General features: G+C 44.2%; 1 protein-coding gene across 1 annotated transcript in view; it reads left to right on the forward strand.

Annotated features, from left to right (window-relative positions):
* TEX10 (testis expressed 10) overlaps positions 1 to 25,303 on the forward strand; it is a 633,649-nt gene that overhangs the window by 82,763 nt on the left and 525,583 nt on the right. Inside the window, exon 3 of the mRNA XM_069730421.1 lies at positions 13,544 to 13,790. Coding sequence (XP_069586522.1) covers positions 13,544 to 13,790 — 247 coding nt within the window. The remainder of the gene's footprint in view (positions 1 to 13,543; positions 13,791 to 25,303) is intronic.

Genomic DNA, 25,303 nt, shown 5'->3' on the forward strand with positions numbered 1-25,303 from the left:
ATTTTATCCTGTTTCCCATGTGAAAATGAAAAAATTGAGGCTAAAAATTTTTTTGTGGGAGAAAAAAAACACTTTAATTATTATGGATCAATTTGTGAAGCACCTGGAGGGTTCAAAGTGCTCACTATGCATCTAGATAAGTTCCTTTGGGGGGTTTAGTTTCCAAAATCGGTTCACTTGTTGGGGAGCTCCAATGTTTAGGCACACAGGGGCTCTCCAAACGTGACATGGTGTCCGCTAAAGATTGGAGCCAATTTTTCATTCAAAAAGTCAAATGGCGCTCCTTCCCTTCTGAGCAGTGTCGTGCGCACAAACAGTGGTTTACCCCCACATATGGGGTATCTGCGTAGTCAGGACAAATTGTACAATAACTTTCGGGGTCCAGTTTCTCCTTTTACCCTTGGGAACATAAAAAAATTGTTGCTAAAATATCATTTTTGTGACAAAAAATTTAAATGTTCATTTTTTCCTTCCATGTTGCTTCTGCTGCTGTGAAACACCTGAAGGGTTAATAAACTTTGCTCTTCCACTTAATAAAAGTTTGCTCTTCCGTTTGAAGATATGGGGTACACTTAAAGACCCCCTAGACAAAAAATCTGACACCCTTCTGAAAGGTGCCTGGGAATAAGCAGGGGGAAATCTTAAGCCAGCTATTGCTGCAACATGTACATCCAGATCTCTCATGGTCTGGGTGGATCAACTTGAGAAACAGCTGAGGGATGTGACATCAAGGAGTAAAATCCTAGAAACCTTACCCGTGATAAGAGGAGCGGCAGCATTCCTGTCGGAATCCTCGGCAGTTTCAGTCCGTTTATCATCAAAAACGGCAGCTCTCTGGAACACAGCCAGGAGAACCTTATGGCTCAAAAGCTGGCCTGGAGATCTGCAAACAAAGCTTAAATTATGCTCAATTCCCTGTGAGGGTAAATACTTGTTCGGAGAAACCCTGGATGATATACTCCAAAAAGCAGGAGATAAAAAGAAGAGATTCCCGAACCTAGGGCCGACATCATTCCAACGGCCCTTTCGGAATAAGAAATTTTTTCGGAAAAAGCGTCCAAGAGAACAAAATAGATGGGAGGAAGGACGAAGAAAAGACAGAGGATTTATCTTCGGCAACCCTTGCCGCGATAAAAAAAAATCCCCTAAGGCTATTTGCACACGTTCAGGTTTTTTCACGTTTTTTTGTGTTTTTTCGCGGTAAAAACGCTATAAAAACTCATTAAAAACGCATACATTATGCATCCTATCATTTAGAATGCATTCTGCATGTTTTGTGCACATGATGCGTTTTTTTTCCCACGGAAAAAAACGCATCGCGGTAAAAAAAGCAGCATGTTCATTAATTTTGTGGATTTTCTGCGTTTTTCCCGCTATTCTATGCATTTGGGAAAAAAAGCGTCAAAAACACGGTAAAATCTCTGTAAAAAACGCATGCGGATTTGTGGCATAAATGTCCGTTTTTTTGGTCCGGAACATTTCTGCAAGAAATCCTGACATGTGCACATACCCTAAGTGACTGTCTTCCCAGGGTGGGAGGAAGATGATCTCTTTTCCTCCCGGCCTGGGAGAAAATATCAAACAGTCCTTGGATTCTACATCTAGTCGGGTTGGGGTTAAAGATAGACCCCTGAGAACTACGTCATAACTCCTCTAAGATCCTCAGCAAGGGAACAAGAGGCGATAAAAAAATGAAGTCTTAGATCTAGTAAAAAAAAAAAAAAGCGGTCTTAAAGCTCATTCCACCTCACGAAAAGGGGAAGGGGGTTTTACTCTCCACTATTCCTAGTAACAAAACTGGATGGTACATATCGCACAATAATAAAGCTACGGAAATTAAACAACTATGTCAGGAACCTAAAATTCAAAATGGAATCAATAAGATCCACCATCAGAATACTGTTTCCAGGATGCTTTATGACCGTATTAGACCTCAGAGATGCACATTATCATGTACCTGTCCACAAGGAATATTGGAAATTCCTCAGGCTGACAGTCCTCGTAAATAGGGAAGTCAAAGAATTCCAATACAGAACTCTTCCGTTCAGAATATCAATACCCTTCCCCCCCCCCCCCGAGTGTTCACAAAATTAATAGCAGAAGTAATGGCCCATTTGAAAGAACAGGACATGCTAATAATTCCATACTTGGATGACCTGCTGATAAGATTCTCAGCCCACAACTGCGTACTTCAAAGAAACAGAGTAATGACAACCCTTGAAAACCTAGGTTGGCTCCTAAACTTAAAAAAAAATCAAGATTGGAACCCAGAAGGGTCCAAGAGTTTCTAGGCCTAACATTGCACTCGCAGAAACAAGAATGTCTTCTCCCGACGTGCAAGACACAAAATATCTTGCAGATAGTAACACAAGCCTTACGAAATCCCTCCATGACACTAAGAAAAGCAATGTCACAACTGGGCTCTCACTCTGCATGCTTACTAGCGGTACAGTGGGCACAACTGCACACAAGAGACCTCCACTGGGACATATTGGAGAATTCGTGCAAGGTGAGAGGCCGCTTAGAAAGCCAGATTACTCTAAATTCCTCTTCTACTCATTCCCTCCTTTGGTGGGTAAATGTCCACAACCTATCCAAAGGGAACCCCTGGGTTACAGAAATAGCCCATTTAATTACTACAGATGCCAGTCCCACGGGATGGGGAGCTCATATGAACAACCTAGTTTCACAGGGAACATGGGGAAATCAGGAATTAGAAGCCTCTTCAAATCAAAAAGAATTATGGGCTGTGGGTCAGGCTCTCTCCTTTTTCCTACCCCATCTACAAGGTCATCACGTCCGCATATTCTCGGACAACCAGGTGACTGTGGCTTATATAAACCATCAGGGGGGTACCAGGTCCTGGACTCTGATGAACACCTCCTCAAGGATCCTCAAATTAGAGGAGGAGAACCCTCTATCTCTCTCGGAACTACACATTCGAGAGGTAGAAAATCAAAAAGCCGATAGTCGTACTAAACTAAGGCAGGGCGAGTGGGTCCTGAATCAATCCATCTTTCAAAACATAACAAAGATATGGGGAACCCCAGAGATAGATCTGTTTGCCGATCACAGAAGCAAAAAGTGGACATTTTTTGCTCTCATATGCCCAGGGGAAATCCTCAAGTACTAGATGCCTTCATGCTTCCATGGACTCAGAACCTCACATACGCCTTTCCCCTGATCATCCTTATAACAGCAGTGATACGGAAAGTCAAAGGACAAGGCAAGAATACTAATAGCTCAATTCTGGCCCAAGAGAACCTGGTTCTCTTGGCTGAGGATACTATCCATCACAGACCCTTGGGTACTACCGGATATTCCGGATCTTCTGTCCCAGGGACCAGTCTTACACCCTCAAGCATCAAACCTCCATTTAATAGCATGGAATATGAAAGGTCGCTGCTAAGGGAAAGAGGGTTCTCAGAAGAGCTGATCTCTACACTGCAAAAAAGTTGAAAACCAGTTACTACTAGAACTTACAGCAAAACCTGGAAGAAGTTCCAATCAACCTCCAAAGTAAAGATCCAGGAGGGAGCTTCAACTACAGAAATACTTGAATTCCTACAAAAAGGTCTAGAGAAGGGCCTAGCAGTAAGCACCTTTTAAAAGTACAGATAGCGGCTTCAGGTACACTTTATAATTAGGACATTGCAGACAACCCTTGGTTCATCAGAGCCACAACGAGGTCTAAACCATTTGTCAGTAGAAAACTGCCATCTTGGGATCTGAATCAGCCCTGGTGGGACCACCATTTGAACCAATTAACACAGCCTCTCTTAAAACATTATCCTTGAAAACCATACTCCTTGTAGCCTTAACATCGGCCCGTAGAGTGGGTGACAGTCAAGCCCTATCGGCAGCACCCCCATTTACGAAGATTCTAGATGATGGGATTATATTAAAACCTGACCCAGCATATTTGCCTTAATTGGCATCTCAGTACCACGGGTCCCAAGAGGTAGTCCTTCCTTTTGCCCAAATCCTAGAAATAGTAAAGAGGAGGAATTCCACACTCTAGATGTCAAAAGATGCTTAGTCCAGTACCTAGAATCCACCAAGAGCTTTTGGAAGGAAAGATCGCTTTGTCTGCTTTCAGGGACCAAGGAGGGGTCTTAAAGCATCCAAGGGCACCCTGGCAAGGTGGATAAAGGAAGCCATGAACCTGGCTTACTCATCCACGGGGAACACAATCCCGAATGGTCTAAAAGCTCATTCTACAAGGGCTATAGCGACCTCATGGGCAGAGAGGTCAGAGGTATCTATAGAACAAATCTGTAAGGCGGCCACCTGGTCATCACCTTCGACCTTCTTTAGGCACTATAGATTAGATTTGTACTCTACATCTGATTTGGCCTTTGGTAAAAAAGTCCTTCAGGCCATGGTCCCTCCCTAAAGCTTCCATTCTCTGAAATTCTCTCCGTGGTGCTGTTATGGGAGACTGAGAAAGTCAGCTACTCACCGATAACTGTGCTGCTCAGAGCCCATGACAGCACCCGCTTATTCCCTCCCATCACGAGTGCGGTGAGCACATTTTTATGAACATAGTATAATCCAATATAGGCACGGTGTTCCTTCTCTGATAAGAAATACTATGTATGTATGTGTGTGTGTATTTGTATATATGTTGTTGTCACTAATCTGGAGGTCATCCGATGCCCTTTAAACCAACTGATGCGAGGAAGAGGTACCGCCCTTTTATCTGTAGGTTTCCTGTCCCTGAAGAGCTGATCCCCTCTCTCCGTGGTGCTGTCATGGGCTCTGAGAAGCACTGTTATCTGTGAGTAACTATGACTTTTTGATACAAAAACCGGATGGTTCCTGGAGAACCATAGTCAACCTGAAAAAGCTCAATCAATCGGTAGAGAGTTGCTCCTTCAAGATGGAGTCTATCAACACGACTACTAAAATCCTGATCCAACACTGCTTTATGGCAGTGATGGAGTTAAAAGATGCTTATTACCATGTCCCAATGCATCAGGAATATCGCAAGTACTTGAGGGTAGCGCTCTATATTCAAGGTCAGATCAAACATTACCAATATACCGTCATGGCCAAAAGTATTGACACCCCTGCAATTCTGTCAAATAATACTCGGTTTCTTCCTGAAAATGATTGCAAACACAAATTATTTGGTATTATCCTCATTTAATTTGTCTTAAATGAAAAAAACACAAAAGAGAATGAAGCAAAAAGCAAATATTGATCACTTCACACAAAACTCCAAAAATGGGCCAGACAAAAGTATTGGCACCCTCAGCCTAATACTTAGTTGCACAACCTTTAGCCAAAATAACTGCGACCAACCGTTTCCGGTAACCATCAATGAGTTTCTTACAATGCTCTGCTGGAATTTTAGACCATTCTTCTTTGGCAAACTGCTCCAGGTCCCTGATATTTGAAGGGTGCCTTCTCCAAACTGCCATTTTTAGATCTCTCCACAGCTGTTCTTTGGGAATCTGGTCTGGATTCATTGCTTGCCACCTTAGAAGTCTCCAGTGCTTTCTCTCAAACCATTTTCTAGTGCTTTTTGAAGTGTGTTTTGGGTCATTGCCCTGCTGGAAGACCCATGACCTCTGAGGGAGACCCAGCTTTCTCACACGGGGCCCTACATTATGCTGCAAAATTTGTTGGTAGTCTTCAGACTTCATAATGCCATGCACACAGTCAAGCAGTCCAGTGCCAGAGGCAGCAAAGCAACCCAAAACATCAGGGAACCTCCGCCATGTTTGACTGTAGGGACCGTGTTCTTTTCTTTGAATGCCTTTTTTTCTCCTGTAAACTCTGTTGATGCCTTTGCCCAAAAAGCTCTACTTTTGTCTCATCTGACCAGAGAACATTCTTCCAAAATGTTTTAGGCTTTTTCAGGTAAGTTTTGGCAAACTCAAGCCTGGTTTTTTTATGTCTCGGGGTAAGAAGTGGGGTCTTCCTGGGTCTCCTACCGTACAGTCCCTTTTCATTCAGACACCGATGGATAGTACGGGTTGACACTGTTGTACCCTCGGACTGCAGGGCAGCTTGAACTTGTTTGGATGTTAGTCGAGGTTCTTTATCCAACATCCTTGTCAATTTTTATTTTCCGTCCACATGTAGGGAGGTTAGCCACAGTGCCATGGGCTTTAAACTTCTTGATGACACTGCGCACGGTAGACACAGGAACATTCAGGTCTTTGGAGATGGACTTGTAGCCTTGAGATTGCTCATGCTTCCTCACAATTTGGTTTCTCAAGTCCTCAGACAGTTCTTTGGTCTTTCTTTTCTCCATGCTCAATGTGGTACACACAAGGACACAGGACAGAGGTTGAGTCAACTTTAATCCATGTCAACTGGCTGCAAGTGTGATTTAGTTATTGCCAACACCTGTTAGGTGCCACAGGTAAGTTACAGGTGCTGTTAATTACACAAATTAGACAAGCATCACATGATTTTTCGAACAGTGCCAATACTTTTGTCCAGCCCCCTTTTTTATGTTTGGTGTGGAATTATATCTAATTTGGCTTTAGGACAATTATTTTTGTGTTTTTTCATTTAAGACAAATTAAAGGAAGATGATAATACCAAAGAATGTGTTTGCAATCATTTTCAGGAAGAAACTGAGTATTATCTGACAGAATTGCAGGGGTGTCAATACTTTTGGCCATGACTGTACAGGCCTTCCATTCGGTCTGTCTACAGCTCCCAGTGTCTTCACCAAAGTGATGGTAAAGGTAATGTCATACCTTCGTTCCTGCGACGTAGTGATTGTCCCTTACCTGGATGACTTCCTTGTTGTAGGGAGGTCAAAGGCCCACTGCACCCACAAGGTAACAGAAGTAACGTCAACTCTAATAGAGCTGGGATGGATAATTAATAAATACCCCCAAATCAAGATTAGTACCAGTAAAAGTGCAATCCTTGCTAGGGTTAATACTGGACTCCGAGCGACATCTCTGCCTCCTGCCAGAGAACAAGGTAGCCAAGATAAAGAACCTGGCTCTTAAAGCAATACATCAGCCAGCAATGACCCTAAGAAAACCAATGTCCCTACTAGGCTCATTAACATCATGCAATACCGGCTGTAAGATGGGCACAATTTCACCTGAGACAGCTGCAGTGTGAAGTTCTGTCAGCACAGAAACTATTAAAAGGGCATTTAGAAGGAAATCTATATCTTTCTTTGGGCGTAAGATTCCCTAATCTTGTGCACTGTGAAGGGTGTACTGTGAAGGAACATCTGACATTGGGAGTCCAGTGGCAGAAACCAGTCGAGGACATCATCACGACCAACGCAAGCGGTAGAGGTTGGGGAGCACACCTGAGATCCCACTCAGTACAAGGAACCTAGTCCTTGCTAGAAAGGAATCACTGTTAGAACGAGGAAGAACTATGGGCAGTGGAGAAGGCCTTGAGACATTTTCTCCCCTTGTTTCGGGGCCGCCATACTCGGGTCATGACGGACAATCGAGCAGTGGTGGCTTATATCAACCATCGGGGGGGCGAGGTCCCGGGGCCTCATGGAGGTGTCTAATCTATGGTTTCAGCCTTGGAGGCCCTATATAACTGCAACCTAGCATCAAATAGGTGGGTTTCCCGGTTCATAAGGCCTGTAGTAGATCTAGGCCGGTCATTATGCCAAAAATCCCTACCTGGGATCTGAATCTAGTCTGAGGCCTTAACCAGAGACCCCTTTGAGCCTTAACAGGAGTTGTCACCAAAGTTACTCTAAAAACAGTGCTTCTGGTAGCCAGAACATCGGTCCTTAGGGTGGGTGATTTACAGGCACTGTCTACAGTACAGACCAAAAGTTTGGACACACCTTCTCATTTAAAGATTTTTCTGTATTTTCATGACTATGAAAATTGTATATTCACATTGAAGGCATCAAGACTGTGAATTAACACATGTGGAATTATATACTTCACAAAAAAGTGTGAAACAACTGAAATGGTCTTATATTCTAGGTTCTCTTCTTGGCATTCTCTTGATGAGGTAATCACCGGAAATGGTCTTCCAACAATCTTCCCAGAGATGCTTAGCACTTGTTGGCCCTTTTGCCTTCACTCTGCGGTCCAGCTCACCCCAAACCATCTTGATTGGGTTCAGGTCTGGTGACTGTGGAGGCCAGGTCATCTGGCGTAGCACCCCATCACTCTCCTTCTTAATCAAATAGCCCTTACACAGCCTGGAGGTGTTTGGGGTCATTGTCCTGTTGAAAAATAAATGATGATCCAACTAAACGCAAACCGGATGGAATAGCATGCCGCTGCAAGATGCTGTGGTAGCCATGCTTGTTCACTATGCCTTCAATTTTGAATAAATCCCCAACAGTGTCACCAGCAAAGCACCCCACACCATCACACCTCCTCCTCCATGCTTTACGGTGGGAACCAGGCATGTAGAGTCTATCCGTTCACCTTTTCTGCGTCGCATAAAGACACGGTGGTTGGAACCAAAGATCTCAAATTTGGACTTCTCAGACCAAAGCACATATTTCCATTGGTCTAATGTCCATTCCTTGTGTTCTTTAGCCCAAACAAGTCTCTTCTGCTTGTTGCCTGTCCTTAGCAGTGGTTTCCTAGCTGCTATTTTACCATTGAAGGCCTGCTGCACAAAGTCTCCTCTTAACAGTTGTTGTAGAGATGTGTCTACTGCTAGAACTCTGCGGTATTGACCTGGTCTCTAATCTGAGCTGCTGTTAACCTGCGATTTCTGAGGCTGGTAACTCAGATAAACTTATCCTCAGAAGCAGAGGTGACTCTTGGTCTTCCTTTTCTGGGGCGGTCCCCATGTGAGCCAGTTTCTTTGTAGCGCTTGATGGTTTTTGCCACTGCACTTGGGGACACTTTCAAAGTTTTCCCAATTTTTCTGATTGACTGACCTTCATTTCTTAATAATGATAATAATGATGGCCACTCGTTTTTCTTTACTTGGCTGCTTTTTTCTTTCCATAATACAAATTCTAACAGTCTATTCAGTAGGACCATCAGCTGTGTATCTACCAGACTTCTGCACAACACATCTGATGGTCCCAACCCCATTTATAAGGCAAGAAATCTCACTTATTAAACCTGACAGGGCACACCTGTGAAGTGAAAACCATTCCCGGTGACTACCTTTTGAAGCTCATCAAGAGAATGCCAAGAGCGTGCAAAGCAGTCATCAAAGCAAAAGGTGGCTACTTTGAAGAACCTAGAATATAAGTATTTGAGGGGACAGTACAAAGACCTTTCTGATCTTTTTTTTATCATAGACCTGAGACAGGGACAAGGGGGCATCCTCTACGTTTGGAGGAAAAAAGGTTTAATCATAACAGACGCGGATTCTTTACCGTAAGAGCAGTGAGACTATGGAACGCTCTGCCTTATGATGTTGTAATGAGTGATTCATTACTTAAATTTAAGAGTGGACTGGATGCCGTTCTGGAAAAGTATAATGTTACAGGGTATATATACTAGATTCCTTGATAGGGCGTTGATCCAGGGAACTATTCTGATTGCCGTATGTGGAGTCGGGAAGAAATTTTTTTCCCCCCAATGTGGAGCTTACTCTTTGCCACATGGGTGTTTTTGCCTTCCTCTGGATCAACATGTTAGGGCATGTTAGGTTAGGCTATGGGTTGATCTAGATGGACTTATAGTCTTCCTTCAACCTTAATTACTATGTTACATAATTTCAGTTTAACACTTTTTTGTTAAGTACTGTATATAATTCCACGTGTTAATTCATAGTTTTGATGCCTTCAGTGTGAATGTAAAATTTTCATAGTCATGGAAGTACAGAAAAATCTTTAAATGAGAAGGTGTCCAAACTCTTGGTCTGTACTGTATATGCCCTTCATATACCCAAATTTTCGAAGACAGAATAGTTCTAAGACCAGTTCCGGCTTATCTCCCCAAGGTAGTCCTTAAATTCCATAGAAGTCAGGAGATTACTTCACCATCATTTTGCAATAATCCTAGAAATTTTGGGGAACAAAAGTACCATACGTTAGACGTAAGGAGGTCTAGCTACTATATAATTTTCTAAGGATCACTTCCGTCTTTGTTTGTCACGGAAATCCCGCTGCAGTCAGTGCCCCCTCCTTACACCCCCACCCCAGTCAGCGCCCACATAGCGTTAACCGGACTGCCTTACAGGTCATGGCATAACGCGGTGTAAAGCAGTCCGTTAACGCTGCCATTAACACTCTGTGTGACTAACTTTTTACTATTGACGCTGCCTATGCAGCATCAATAGTAAAAACATTATATATAGAAGAACCAGTAGCGCTTCTAACCTTAAAGAACCCGCAGCAGGTAATGATACAATTCCACCCTTTTGTATCGTGGTCTATAGAGATACTGAATAAAGTTATACCTGCGCTGAGTAAAAGAATCCTCCGTACCCTGCGACCTTATGTTACCCAAAAGGAAGTGTGCAAGTTACCAGACATTAAAAAATAACCGCAATGTGGATAAAGGTCCTGCTATATGAAATGCCAGGAACGTCGTATTTCAGAATAAATGAATGTGGCAAGTTTTTACCTTTGTTGGTAATAATTATGGCTTGCAGGCTCCTTGTAGTGATCTTGCTGAACTGTATCCGCTATGTCCGTGATTCCGGTAGTTATCTTCAGGTAGAGCTGCTATGGGCGCTGCCCCGGCCGGCGGCAGAACGCTCCAAGCCTGCCTACCACGCGGAATGAATGAACGCTGGAGTAGCCGCTAGGTTCTTTGCCGGAGCAGGACCTTCCGTGACGTCACGATCACGTGGGTATACACGTGACTGGGCTAGGGAAAGCGGAGAGGACCAAATCCTACGCGTTTCGGAACTACCGTGTTCCTTCTTCAGAGATGGTCCATGATAGCAACCCCGCATCTTAAATACCCTCCAGCGCTCTGAAATTGCCATTAATCAGTAAAAGCAAACAGCTCTATTTCGCTGTTCAGACCCTTTGGGGCCAATGTATCTAATTCGAAAATCATTTTGATTTCTTCTCTAGACATTTGTTTGATGTAATCACCTTTTCTCCAACTCTTATGTACGATTTTCAGACCTGTAATACACGTACCCCTGAGTGAGCCCCCGTGATGAGTTAAAATATGTTTAGATAATGGGTGGCCTTGAAATTTTTTCTTTATGTTCCTTAGATGTTCATTTATCCTCACATACAGGGGGCGCTTCGTCCTCCCGACGTATATCTTATCGCAGGGGCACCTGATTGCATAAATCACCCCTTCAGTCTTGCAGGAGATGTAATCCTTGATGCGCCAATTAGTAGTAACATTTGACAACAGAAATTGTTTTTTGGTGTTTAGTAATTTACATGGTTTACATCTTGAGCAAGGATAAAAACCTGGTTGTTTGCAGAAAAATGGGAATGACTTAGTAGCATAAGAGTGTGGTACTGTAGGGGATATTTTATTACCCAGGTTGTTTGCCCTTCTATAAATAAATTTTGGACGATCCGGAATCTTCTCCCCAATTATTTTATCTTCTTTTAATATGTCCCAGTGTCTATTTACTATGCGTCTCAGAAGATAGGTGTTAGCATTAAACTGCGTGATAATGGGAATAATTTCAAGTGGGAATTGCTTTTCTTTTTCTTTTTTATTGTTCAAAAATTGAGTTCTAGGAATCCCACCAATTACGTCCTTAGTATTGGACAGAGAATTTTGGCTGTATCCCTTCTGCACAAATTTTTGTCAAGATATCCACTTCTTTATTAAAATCTTGTACCCTAGAACAATTTCTGTGCGAATGTATAAACTGACTGACTGAATGCTCCATACAATTCATTATTGCCCCATAGATGCTCCATATAATAGTCTTTATTTTTATATAGCCTAACATATTCCGCAGCGCTTTACTGTCACACACATTATCATCACTGTCCCCGATGGTGCTCACAATCTAAATTCCTTATCAGTATGTCTTTGGAATGTGGGAGGAAACCGGAGTGCCCGGAGGAAACCCACGCAAACACGGAGAGAACATACAAACTCTATGCAGATGTTGTCCTTGGTGGGGTTTGAACCCAGGACTCCAGCGCTGCAAGGCTGCAGTGCTATCCACTGCGCCACCGTGCGCTGTGCCATATAGAATGCTCCATACTTTTCATTATTGCCCCATAGATGCTCCATATAAAGCTGTGCCATATAGAATGCTCCATACATTTCATTATTGCCCCATAAGATGATCCATATATAGCTGTGCCATATAGAATGCTCCATACATTTAATTATTGCCCCATAAGATGATTCATATATAGCGGCGCCACATGTAATGCTGCAATAAAAAAAAAAAAAATATATATATATATATTATTGTATAAGGTCCACTTCCGTCTGTTTGTCTAACGGAAATCCCGCGTCGCTGATTGGTTGCGGTCGGCTGGGCGTGACCCATCAGCGACACGCACAGTCGGGCCGTTAATTGACCCCTCCCTACTCCCCTCCAGTCAGTGCCCCCTCCATACTCCCCTCCAGTCAGCGCTCACATAGCGTTTTAGCAGTCCGTTAAACGGACTGTTATACCGCGGTGTAACGCAGTTCGTTAACGCTGCCATTAACCCTATAAGTGTGACCAACTTTTTACTATTGCTTAGGCAGCATCAATAGTAATAACATATGATGTTAAAAGTAGTAATAAAAAAAAATCATTATATTCTCACCTTCCGGCGGACGCCACAGCCTTTTACGCTCCTCGCGACGCTCCGGTCCCAAGAATGCATTGCGGCAATGACCCCAGGTGACGTAGCAGTCTTGCGAGACCGCTACATCATCACGGGTTATTGCCGCAAGGCATTACTGGGAGCGGAGCGTCGCGAGGAGCATCGCTAAAGGCCTGGGCTGGATCTGGGGGCAGCCAGAAGGTGAGTATATAACTTTTTATTTAAATTCTTTTTTTAACAGGGATATGGTGCCCACATTTCTATATACTGTGCTGTGTTATATACTACGTGAGCTGTGTTATATACTACGTGGGCTGTGTTATATACTACGTAGGCTGTGTTATATACTACGTGGGCTGTGTTATATACTACGTGTATGTTATATCCGATCCGTCACAACCCATTGATCAACTGTTAGCTGGTCTCAAAATCTCTGGAAGTTCAGTGCATGAAGCCTGAACACCAAAGCTCTGTCAACTATGTACCAACCATTGTCTTGTAAAACCACTCGGCTTTTATAGTAGTAAACGGGAGCAGTGGTGCATTACTCACGACCAGCAATTACTCAGCTTACTAACTCTGGTATTCAGGCTCCAAACATTGTGCTTTCAGCAGATGTGAAACGTGCTACCAACTGATCGATTGTGCTACTGGGTGTTATTTCCCTGATATTAATAAATTATCTTGGGTCATTAAAAATCATAGTTATGCTGAAAAATGTAAGAAAGTCTTTGCGGGGTGGATGCCGTCAATGCATGATGGGAATGTTGGCTTGCTACCCACATGGGCTCTTACAGTGTATCTGTGCATTTTATTGTGCTTTGTTTTGTTCTTGTGCAGTAACACTGAGGCAATGCCGATAATTTTACATTTGTTTTCAGTTGTGTTAAATTCTCTCCTTCTATTATTAAGGATGATGGCAGGCGTAGCTACCAGGAAAGATGACTGTTTCTCCTCTTCATACAACTTGAAAGAGTTTATTCAAGCTGTTGTTCCAATATTGATTGAATGTTGGGTTGAGGAGGCCCCTGAAAAGATTATGGGGAATGTTTGCGAAATATCTCTGGAGCCCATAGCACACCATCTTCTACAACAGGTGCTGAGCATAATTTCTCTTCTCTGGAAGCTTGGTGAACACCAGGATGAACCACAAAAAATGGTAACTTTTTTTTTTACCTTATTTTAAATTTTTCTTTGTATTGAATATCATTGAATATCTTTGGTCTTTACACAAGTCAGACTGGATCACCTCTCCTGGTTGAGGCCCCATTCAATCGTCCGTGAGTAACGCACTTGTGATTATTCGCTACTCCTGCTGTACGTTTATAAAACTCTGTTTACAGGCTGAGTATTACTCAGCATATGCCACTACATAGCGAAGCCCGACCAAACCACGTCTGTCAGTTGACAGATGTCCTATTGCTACAGTTATGTATGTGTTGTGATACACAGAATGTGGTGTTGAAATTAAACGTTCCTGTACAGTCAGACACAGCCATTACACAGTACACAGCAGGGGCACATAAGATTAATTACAGAAACATTTTATTTAACCCCTTTAACCCCTTCATGACCCAGCCTATTTTGACCTTAAAGGGAACCTGTCACCTCAAATTGTTGGGCTATGTAAATGCCTTTTTCCTGGTCCGATGGGCGGCGTTTTGTCTTCATTTCTCCACCCCATCTGTCCCTGTTGTCCGCAATATGTTCGAGAATTAGAGTACTTATCCTCCATAGTTTGCCCGTGCGCAATGCAATCTTTGCTCGTGCACGCGCAGTATGCTTTGCCCAACTGCGGGCAAAGCCGTAAAGCATTACTGCGAAATACTTCCGGGACATAGTGCGCGGGCACATGCGCAGTAATGCTTTTCGGCTTTGCCCGCAGTTGGGCAAAGCATACTGCGCGTGCATGAGCAAAGATTGCATTGCGCACGTGTGAACTATGGAAGACAAGTACTCTAATTCTCGAACATATTGCGGTAAACCGGGACGGATAGGGTGGAGAAATGAAGACGAAATGCTGCCCATCGGACTGGAAAAAAGGCATTTACATTTCCCGCCAATTTGAGGTGACAGGTTCCCTTTAATGATCTGGCCATTGTTTGCAATTCTGACCAGTGTCCCTTTATGAGGGAATAACTCAGGAACACGTCAACGGATCCTAGCGGTTCTGAGATTGTTTTTTCGTGACATATTGGGCTTCAGGTTATTGGCAAATTTTTAATTTTTATTCTGTTAAACCAGAGTTATGTGACACAAAATAGTTAATAAATAGCATTTCCCACATGTCTACTTTACATCAGCACAATTTTAAAAAACAATTTTTTTTTTTTTGCTGGGAAGTGTTAAAATTTGACCAGCGATTTCTCATTTTTACAACAAAATTTACAAAACCTTTTTTTAGGGACCACCTCACATTTGGAGTCAGTTTGAGGGGTCTATATGGCTCAAAATATCCAGAAGTGACACCATTCTAAAAACTGCACCCCTCAAGGTGCTCAAAACCACATTCAAGAAGTTTATTAACCCTTCAGGTGTTTCACAGCATCAGAAGCAACATGGAAGGAAAAAATGAACATTTAACTTTTTCTTTTAGCAACATTTTTTTTTTTTTATTTTATTTTTATAAGGGTAAAAGGAGAAACTGGACCCTGAAAGTGGTTGTACAATTTGTCCTGAGTACGCCGATACGTCACATGTGGGGGTAAACCACTGTTTAGGCACACGGCAAGGCTCAGAAGGGAAGGGGCGCCATTTGACTTCTTGAATGAAAAATTAGCTCCAATCGTTAGCGGACACCATGACACTTTTGGAGAGCCCCTGTGTGCCTAAACATTGGAGCTCTCCCCACAAGTGACCCCATTTTGGAAACTAGACCTCCCAAGGAACTAATCTAGATGTGCGGTGAGCACTTTGAACGCCCAAGTGCTTTACAGAAATTTATTGCGCAGAGCCGTGAAAATAAAAAATCATTTTTCTTTCCTCAAAATTTTTTTTAGCCCACAATTTTTTATTTTCACAAGGGTAACAGGAAAAATTGGACCCCAAAAGTTGTTGTCCAGTTTGTCCTGAGTACGCTGATCCCCATATGTGGGGGGGGAACCACTGTTTGGGCGCATGGCAGAGCTTGGAAGGGAAGTAGTTACGTTTTGAAATGCAGACTTTGTTGGAATGGTCGGCGGGCATTATATTACGTTTGAAGATCCCCTGATGTGCCTAAATATTAGAAACCCCCCACAAATTACCCCATTTTTGTTTTAAACTAGACCCCTTAAGGAACTTATCTAGATGTGTGTTGAGCACTTTGAACCCCAAAGTGCTTCACAGAAGTTTATAACGCAGAGCCGTGTAAATAAAAAATATTTTTTTTTCCCACAAAATAATTTTTTAGCCCCCATTTTGTTATTTTACCAAGGGTAACAGGAGAAATTAGGCCCCCAAAGATGTTGTGCAATTTTTCCCGGGTACGCTTATGCCCCGTATGTGGGAGTAAACCACTGTTTGGGCGCGCGTTGGGGCTCGGAAGGGAGGGAGCACCATTTGACTTTTTGAACGCAAGATTGGCTGGAATCAATGGTTGCGCACCATGTGGCGTTTAGAGACCCCCTGATGTGCCTAAACAGTGGAAACCCCCAGTTCTAACCCCAACACACCCCTAATCCCAACTGTAACTATAACCCTAATCACAACCCTAACCCCAACACACCTCTAACCCTAATCTTAACCCTAAGGGTGCATTCACACACAGCTTTTTCGCTGCGTTTTTTTATGCTAATTTTCAGCTGCTTTTTACAGTACCAGCAAAGCCTATGAGATTTCAGAACTCTCATGCACACACATTGGGTTTTTGTTTGATCAGTATTTTCTGCTTTGCTGCGTTTTTTGGACATTGGTCATGTCACTTAATAAAGGGTAATAAGGGCCCCATAAGATGCTCCATAGAGGTATTTGCCCTATATTGTGCTGCACAAGCATTATGGCCCCATAAGATGCTCCACACAGCCACTTGCCCCTTATAGTGCTGCACAAGTGTTATGGCCTCATACAGGTGCTCCGCACAGCCACTTGCTCCATATAGTGCTGCACAAGTGTTATGGCCCCATAAGATGCTCCGCACAGCCACTTTACCCATATAGTGCTGCACAAGTGTTATGGCCCCATACAGATGCTCCGCACAGCCACTTGCCCCATTGCCCAATAGATGAAGCTGCGACTCAAGGAGATGTCAGTACTACACTGAAATAGATTGGGGAACAGAAACCTGCAGTTCCAGCAAAGGTACCGTATATACTCGAGTATAAGCCGAGATTTTCAGCCCAAAATTTTGGGCTGAAAGTGCGCCTCTCTGCTTATACTCGAGTCACGGTGGGCAGCAGGGTCGGCGGGTGAGGTAGAGAGGGCGCTGAGGCATACTCACCTAGTCCCGGCGGTCGTGACGCTCCCTCTGCCTGTCACACGGTCTTCGGTGCTGCAGCTCTTCCCCTGTTCAGCGGTCACGTGGGACCGCTGATTAGAGAAATGAATATGCGGCTCCACCTCCCATAGGGGTGGAGCCGCATATTCATTTCTCTAATCAGCGGTGCCGGTGACCGTTGTTAGAGGAAGAGGCTGCGGCACCGAAGACCGTGTGACAGGCAGAGGGAGCGGGACGCCGGGAGCAGGTAAGTATGTAATATTCACCCGCCGGGCGCCGCTCCATCTTCCCGGCGTCTCTCCGCTCTGACTGTTCTGGTCAGAGGGCGTGATGACGCATATAGTGTGCGCGCCGCCCTCTACCTGATCAGTCAGTGCAGAGAGACGCCGGGACGAGACACCCGGAGCTGCAAGCAGCGAGGTGAGTATGGCTTTTTTTTTTTATTTAATTGCAGCAGCAATGGCACAGCTTTATATGGCACAGCTATGGGGTAATAATGAACGGTGCAGGGCACTATATGGCAGCTATGGGGCAATAATGAACGGCGCAGAGCACTATATGGCACAGCTATAGGGCAACAATGAACGGTGCAGAGCACTATATGGCAACTATGAGGCAATAATGAACGGCGCAGAGCACTATATAGCACAGCTATGGGGCAATAATGAACGGTGCAGAGCACTATATGGCACAGCTATGGGGCAATAATGAACGGCGCAGAGCACTATATGGCACAGCTATCGGGCAATAATGAACGATGCAGAGCACTATATGGCACAGCTATGGGGCAATAATGAATGGTGCAGAGCACTATATGGCACAGCTATGGGGTCATAATGAACAGTATGGAGCATCTATTTTTATTTTTGAAATTCACTGGTAGCTGCTGCATTTTCCACCCTAGGTAGTTTTCCCAGTTTTTTTGTGGCAAAATTAGGGGGGTCGGCTTATACTCGAGTATATACGGTAATCGGTTTTTGACAACTATGAGAGACAATTACCTTTCACAACTGGTTCAGGACCCAACAAGAAGGGGGGCACTGCTAGACCTAATATTAACCAACAGGCCAGACCGCATAGCAAATATAAGGGTTGGGGGTCACTTTGGAAATGGCGATCACAAAATTAAGTTTTCATGTATCCTTTAAAAAGATGTGTAATAGAGGGGTTACAAGGACACTAAACTTCAGGAGGGGAAATTTCCAACGGATGAGAGAGGATCTTAATGCAATTAACTGGGACGATATCCTGAGACCCAAAAATACACAAAGAAAATGGGAGACATTTATTAGCATCCTGGATAGGACCTGTGCACAGTATATACCGTATGGGAATAAACATACTAGAAATAGGAGTTAACCAATATGGCTAAATAGAGCTGTAAGGGGCGCAATAAGTGACAAAAAGAAAGCATTTAGAGAATTAAAGGAAGTAGGTAGTGAGGACGCATTAAACAAATACAAAAAATTTAAATTCTGTAAAAAGCAAATCAAGGCAGCAAAGATTGAGACAGAGAGACTCATTGCCAGAGAGAGTAAACATAATCCCAAAATATTCTTTAACTACATAAATAGTAAGAAACTAAAAAATGATTGTGTTGGCCACCTTAAAAAATAGTCTGGGTGAAATGGTGGATGAGGATCAGGAAAAGGCCAATATGCTAAATGACTTTTTTTCATCAGTATTTACACAAGAAAATCCCATGGCGGACAAAATGACTAGTAATAAAAATTCCAAATTAAATATCACCTGCTTAACCCAGCAGGAAGTGCGGCGGCGTCTAAAAATCACTAAAATTGACAAATCTCCGGGCCCGGATGGGATACACCCTCGAGTACTGCAGGAATTAAGTACAGTCATTGATAGACCATTATTTTTAATCTTTAAAGACTCCATAATAACAGGGTCTGTACCACAGGACTGGCGTATAGCAATTGTGGTGCCAATATTCAAAAAGGGGACAAAAACTGAAATCGGAAATTATAGGCCAGTAAGCTTAACCTACTGTGGGTAAAATCTTGGAGGGCATTCTAAGGGATGCTATACTGGAGTATCTGAAGAGGAATAACCTCATGACCCAATATCAGCACGGGTTTACTAGGGACTGTTCATGTCAGACTAATTTGATCAGTTTCTATGAAGAGGTAAGTTCCGGACTGGGCCAAGGGAACCCAGTGGATGTAGTGTATATGGACTTTTCAAAAGCTTTTGATATGGTGCCACACAAAAGGTTGATACATAAAATGAGAATAATGGGGATAGGGGAAAATATGTGTAAGTGGGTTGAGAGCTGGTTCAGGGATAGGAAACAAAAGGTGGATATTAATGGAGCACACTCGGACAGGGTAGCGGTTAGCAGTGGGTTACCACAGGGGCCAGTATTGGGCCCTCTTCTTTTTAACATATTAATGACCTTGTAGGGGGCATTCAGAGTAGAATTTCAATATTTGCAGATGACACTAAACTCTGCAGTGTAATCAATACAGAGGAGGACAATTTTATATTACAGGATGATTTATGTAAACTAGAAGCTTGGGCTTTTAAATGGCAAATGAGCTTTAATAGGGATAAATGTAAGGTCATGCACTTGGGGAGAAGTAATAAGATGTATAATTATGTGCTTAATTCTAAAACTCTGGGCAAAACAGTCAATGAAAAAGACCTCGGTGTATGGGTGGATGACAAACTTATATTCAGTGGCCAGTGTCAGGCAGCTGCTACAAAGGCAAGTAAAATAATGGGATGCATTAAAAGAGGCATAGATGCTCATGAGGAGAACATAATTTTACCTCTGTACAAGTCACTTGTTTGACCACACTTAGAATACTGTGCACAGTTCTGGTCTCCGGTGTATAAGAAAGACATAGCGGAACTGGAGCGGATGCAGAGAAGAGCGACCAAGGTTATTAGAGGACTGGGGGGGTCTGCAACACCAAGATAGGTTATTACACTTGGGGCTATTTAGTTTGGAAAAATGAAGACTAAGGGGTGATCTTATTTTAATGTATAAATATATGAGGGGACAGTACAAAGACCTTTCTGATGATCTTTTTAATCATAGACCTGAAACAGGGACAAGGGGGCATCCTCTACGTTTGGAGGAAAAAAGGTTTAAGCATAATAACAGACGCAAATTCTTTACTGTAAGAGCAGTGAGACTATGGAACTCTCTGCCGTATGATGTTGTAATGAGTGATTCATTACTTAAATTTAAGAGGGGGCTGGATACATTTCTGGAAAAGTATAATGTTGCAGGGTATATATACTAGATTCCTTGATAGGGAGTTGATCCAGGGAACTAGTCTGATTGCCGTATGTGGAGTCGGGAAGGAATTTTTTTCCCCAATGTAGAGCTTACTCTTTGTCACATGGTTTTTTTTGCCTTCCTCTGGATCAACATGTTAGCGCATGTTAGGTTAGGCTATGGGTTGAACTAGATGGACTTATAGTCTTCCTTCAACCTTAATAACTATATGTAACTAGATTTGCTTTTGCTGCCATAAAAAAAAAATCACATACTCCCCTCTCCGTCGCTCAGGACCCCGGCACTTTTACCTGCTCCTCGTGCGGCTCCGTCTTCGGCACTGACGTTCAGCAGAGGGCGCGCACTGACTACGTCACCGCATCCTCTGACCTGAGCGTCACTGCCCGAGGACACTGAAGACTGAGCCGCACTGGAACGAGGAAAGGTAAATATCGCGCAGCGCTGCGCTCCCCCTCCCCGTATACTTACCTGCTCCTGGCGCTGTTTCCCTGCTTCTTCCCCTGCGCTGCATCTTCTTCCTTTATTAAGCGGTCAGCGTTGCCGCTCATACAATAATGAATATGCGGCTCCACCCCTATGGGAGGTGGAGCCGCATATTAAATTCTGTAATGAGCGGTACCATGTGACCGCTCAGTACAGGAAGAAGCTGCAGCGCTGGAAGAAGCAGGGACGTCCTGGAACCGCGCCGGGAGCAGGTAAATATAATTACACCGCCCCCGCTCCCCCTTCCTGCCAACCCCCGGGTATGACTCGACTATAAGCAGAGAGGGGGACTTTCAGTCCAAAAAAATGGGCTGAAAATCTTGAGTATATACGGTGTATGTGTGTGTATGTATGTATGTGTATATATATATATATATATATATCTATACCGTATATACTCGAGTATAAGCCGAGATTTTCAGCCCAAATTTTTGGGCTGAAAGTGCCCCTCTCGGCTTATACTCGAGTCAATGTGGGTGGCAGGGTCGGCGGGTGAGGGCGCTGAGGTATACTTACCTAGTCCCAGCGATCCTCGCGCTGTCCCTGCCGTCCCACGGGCTTCTGTGCTGCAGCTTCTTCCCCTCTTCAGCGGTCACGTGGGACCGCTCATTAGAGATATGAATAAGCGGCTCCACCTCCCATAGGGGTGGAGCCGCCTATTCATTCCTCTAATCAGCGGTGCCGGTGACCGCTGACAGGAAGAGCTGCGGCACCGAAGACCAGGCAGAGGGACAGCGCGAGGATCGCCAGGACTAGGTAAGTATAGCATATTCACCTGTCCTCGTTCCAGCCGCCGGGCGCCGCTCCATCTTCCCGGCGTCTGCGCTCTGACTGTTCAGGCAGAGGGCGCGATGACGCATACAGTGTGCGCGGCGCCCTCTGCCTGATCAGTCAGAGCAGAGACGCCGGGAAGATGGAGGCGCCGGAACGAGACGCCGGGAGCTGCAATCAAGGGAGGTGAGTATGTGGTTTTTTTTTTTTTATTGCAGCAGCGGCGGCAGAGATTTCTATGGGGCACAATGAACGGTGCAGAGCACCGTATATGGCACAGCAATGGGGCACAATGAACGGTGCAGAGCACCGTATATGGCACAGCAATGGGGCACAATGAACGGTGCAGAGCACCGTATATGGGCACAGATATGGGGCACAATGAACGGTGCAGAGCACCGTATATGGCACAGCAATGGGGCACAATGAACGGTGCAGAGCACCGTATATGGGCACAGATATGGGGCACAATGAACGGTGCAGAGCACCGTATATGGCACAGCAATGGGGCACAATGAACGGAGCAGAGCACTGTATATGGGCACAGATATGGGGCACAATGAACGGTGCAGAGCACCGTATTTGGCACAGCAATGGGGCACAATGAACGGTGCAGAGCACCGTATATGGGCACAGATATGGGGCACAATGAACGGTGCAGAGCACCGTATATGGCACAGCAATGGGGCACAATGAACGGTGCAGAGCACCGTATATGGCACAGCAATGGGGCACAATGAACGGTGCAGAGCACCGTATATGGCACAGCAATGGGGCACAATGAACGGTGCAGAGCACCGTATATGGGCACAGATATGGGGCACAATGAACGGTGCAGAGCACCGTATATGGCACAGCAATGGGGCACAATGAACGGTGCAGAGCACCGTATATGGCACAGCAATGGGGCACAATGAACGGTGCAGAGCACCGTATATGGCACAGCAATGGGGCACAATGAACGGTGCAGAGCACCGTATATGGCACAGCAATGGGGCACAATGAACGGTGCAGAGCACCGTATATGGGCACAGATATGGGGCACAATGAACGGTGCAGAGCACCGTATATGGCACAGCAATGGGGCACAATGAACGGTGCAGAGCACCGTATATGGGCACAGATATGGGGCACAATGAACGGTGCAGAGCACCGTATATGGCACAGCAATGGGGCACAATGAACGGAGCAGAGCACCGTATATGGCACAGCAATGGGGCACAATGAACGGTGCAGAGCACCGTATATGGCACAGCAATGGGGCACAATGAACGGTGCAGAGCACTGTATATGGCACAGCAATGGGGCACAATGAACGGTGCAGAGCACCGTATATGGCACAGCTATGGGGCACAATGAACGGTGCAGAGCACTATATGGGGCACAGCTATGGGGAAATAATGAACGGTGCAGAGCACTATATGGCACAGCTATGGGGAAATAATGATCTATTTTTATTTTTGAAATTCACCGGTAAATGCTGCATTTCCACCCTAGGCTTATACTCGAGTCAATAAGTTTTCCCAGTTTTTTGTGGCAAAATTAGGGGGGTCGGCTTATACTCGGGTTGGCTTATACTCGATTATATACGGTATATATATATATATATATATATATATATATATATATATATATATATATATATATATATATATATATATATATATACATATATATATATATATATATATATATATATATATATATACTCGAGTATAAGCCTAGGGTGGAAAATGCAGCAGCTACCGGTGAATTTCAAAAATAAAAATAGATGCTCCATACCGTTCATTATGGCCCCATAGCTGTGCCATATAGTGCTCTGCACCGTTCATTGTTGCCCCATAGATGTACTATAGAAAGGTGTGCCATATAGTACTCTGCACTGTTCATTATTGCCCCATAGCTGTGCCATATAGTGCTCGGCACCGTTCATTATTGTCCTATAGCTGTGCCATATAGTGCTCGGCACCGTTCATTATTGCCCCATAGCTGTGCCATATAGTGCTCGGCACCGTTCATTATTGCCCCATATCTGTGCCATATAGTGCTCTGCACCGTTCATTCTTGCCCCATATATGCTCCTTATAAAGCTGTGCACCGTTCATTCTTGCCCCATATATGCTCCTTATAAAGCTGTGCACCGTTCATTCTTGCCCCATATATGCTCCTTATAAAGCTGTGCACCGTTCATTCTTGCCCCTTATATGCTCCTTATAATGCTCTGCCATTGCTGCTGCTGCAATAATAATAATAAAAAAAAGCCATACCTCTTGATTGCGGCTCCCGGCGTCTCGTCCCGGCGTCTCTCTGCACTGACTGTTCAGGCAGAGGGCGCCGCGTACACTATATGCGTCATCGCGCCCTCTGACCTGCACAGTCAGAGCGCAGAGACGCCGGGAAGATGGAGCGACGCCATGCGTGTGGAACGCGGACGGGTGAATATAAAATACTCACCTAGTCCTGGCGCTCCTGACGCTGCCCATGCCTGTCACACTGTCTCCGGGTGCCGCAGCTCTTCCTGTCAGCGGTCACTGGCACCGCTCAGAGGAATGAATATGTGGCTCCACCTCTATGGGAGTGGAGTCCATATTCATTTCTCTAATGAGCGGTCCCATGTGACCGCTGACAAAAAGAGCTGCGGCACCCGGAGACAGTGTGACAGGCAGGGGCAGCGTCAGGAGCGCCAGGACTAGGTAAGTATGCCTCACCGCCCTCTCCCCCTCACCTGCCGACCCTGCCGCCTACCGTGACTCGAGTATAAGCTAAGAGGGGCACTTTCAGCCCCAAAATCTCGGCTTATACTCGAGTATACATGGTATGTATGTGTGTGTGTATATATGTGTGTATATATATATATATATATATATATATATATATATATATATATATATATATATATATATATATATATATATATATATATATATATATATATATATATATATATATATATATATATATATATATACGCACGCACGCACGCACGCACGCATACACACGCACACACGCACACATACACACGCACACATACATACGCACACATACTTACGCCCAGAATGCTTGGTCTGGGGGAAAATGTGTGTAAATGGGTTAGTAACTGGCTTAGTGATAGAAAGCAGAGGGTGGTTATAAATGGTATAGTCTCTAACTGGGTCGCCGTGACCAGTGGGGTACCGCAGGGGTCAGTATTGGGACCTGTTCTCTTCAACATATTCATTAATGATCTGGTAGAAGGTTTACACAGTAAAATATCGATATTTGCAGATGATACAAAACTATGTAAAGCAGTTAATACAAGAGAAGATAGTATTCTGCTACAGATGGATCTGGATAAGTTGGAAACTTGGGCTGAAAGGTGGCAGATGAGGTTTAACAATGATAAATGTAAGGTTATACACATGGGAAGAGGGAATCAATATCACCATTACACACTGAACGGGAAACCACTGGGTAAATCTGACAGGGAGAAGGACTTGGGGATCCTAGTTAATGATAAACTTACCTGGAGCAGCCAGTGCCAGGCAGCAGCTGCCAAGGCAAACAGGATCATGGGGTGCATTAAAAGAGGTCTGGATACACATGATGAGAGCATTATACTGCCTCTGTACAAATCCCTAGTTAGACCGCACATGGAGTACTGTGTCCAGTTTTGGGCACCGGTGCTCAGGAAGGATATAATGGAACTAGAGAGAGTACAAAGGAGGGCAACAAAATTAATAAAGGGGATGGGAGAACTACA

This window comes from Ranitomeya imitator, chromosome 6 (assembly GCF_032444005.1).
Source record: "Ranitomeya imitator isolate aRanImi1 chromosome 6, aRanImi1.pri, whole genome shotgun sequence".
NCBI lineage: Eukaryota > Metazoa > Chordata > Amphibia > Anura > Dendrobatidae > Ranitomeya > Ranitomeya imitator.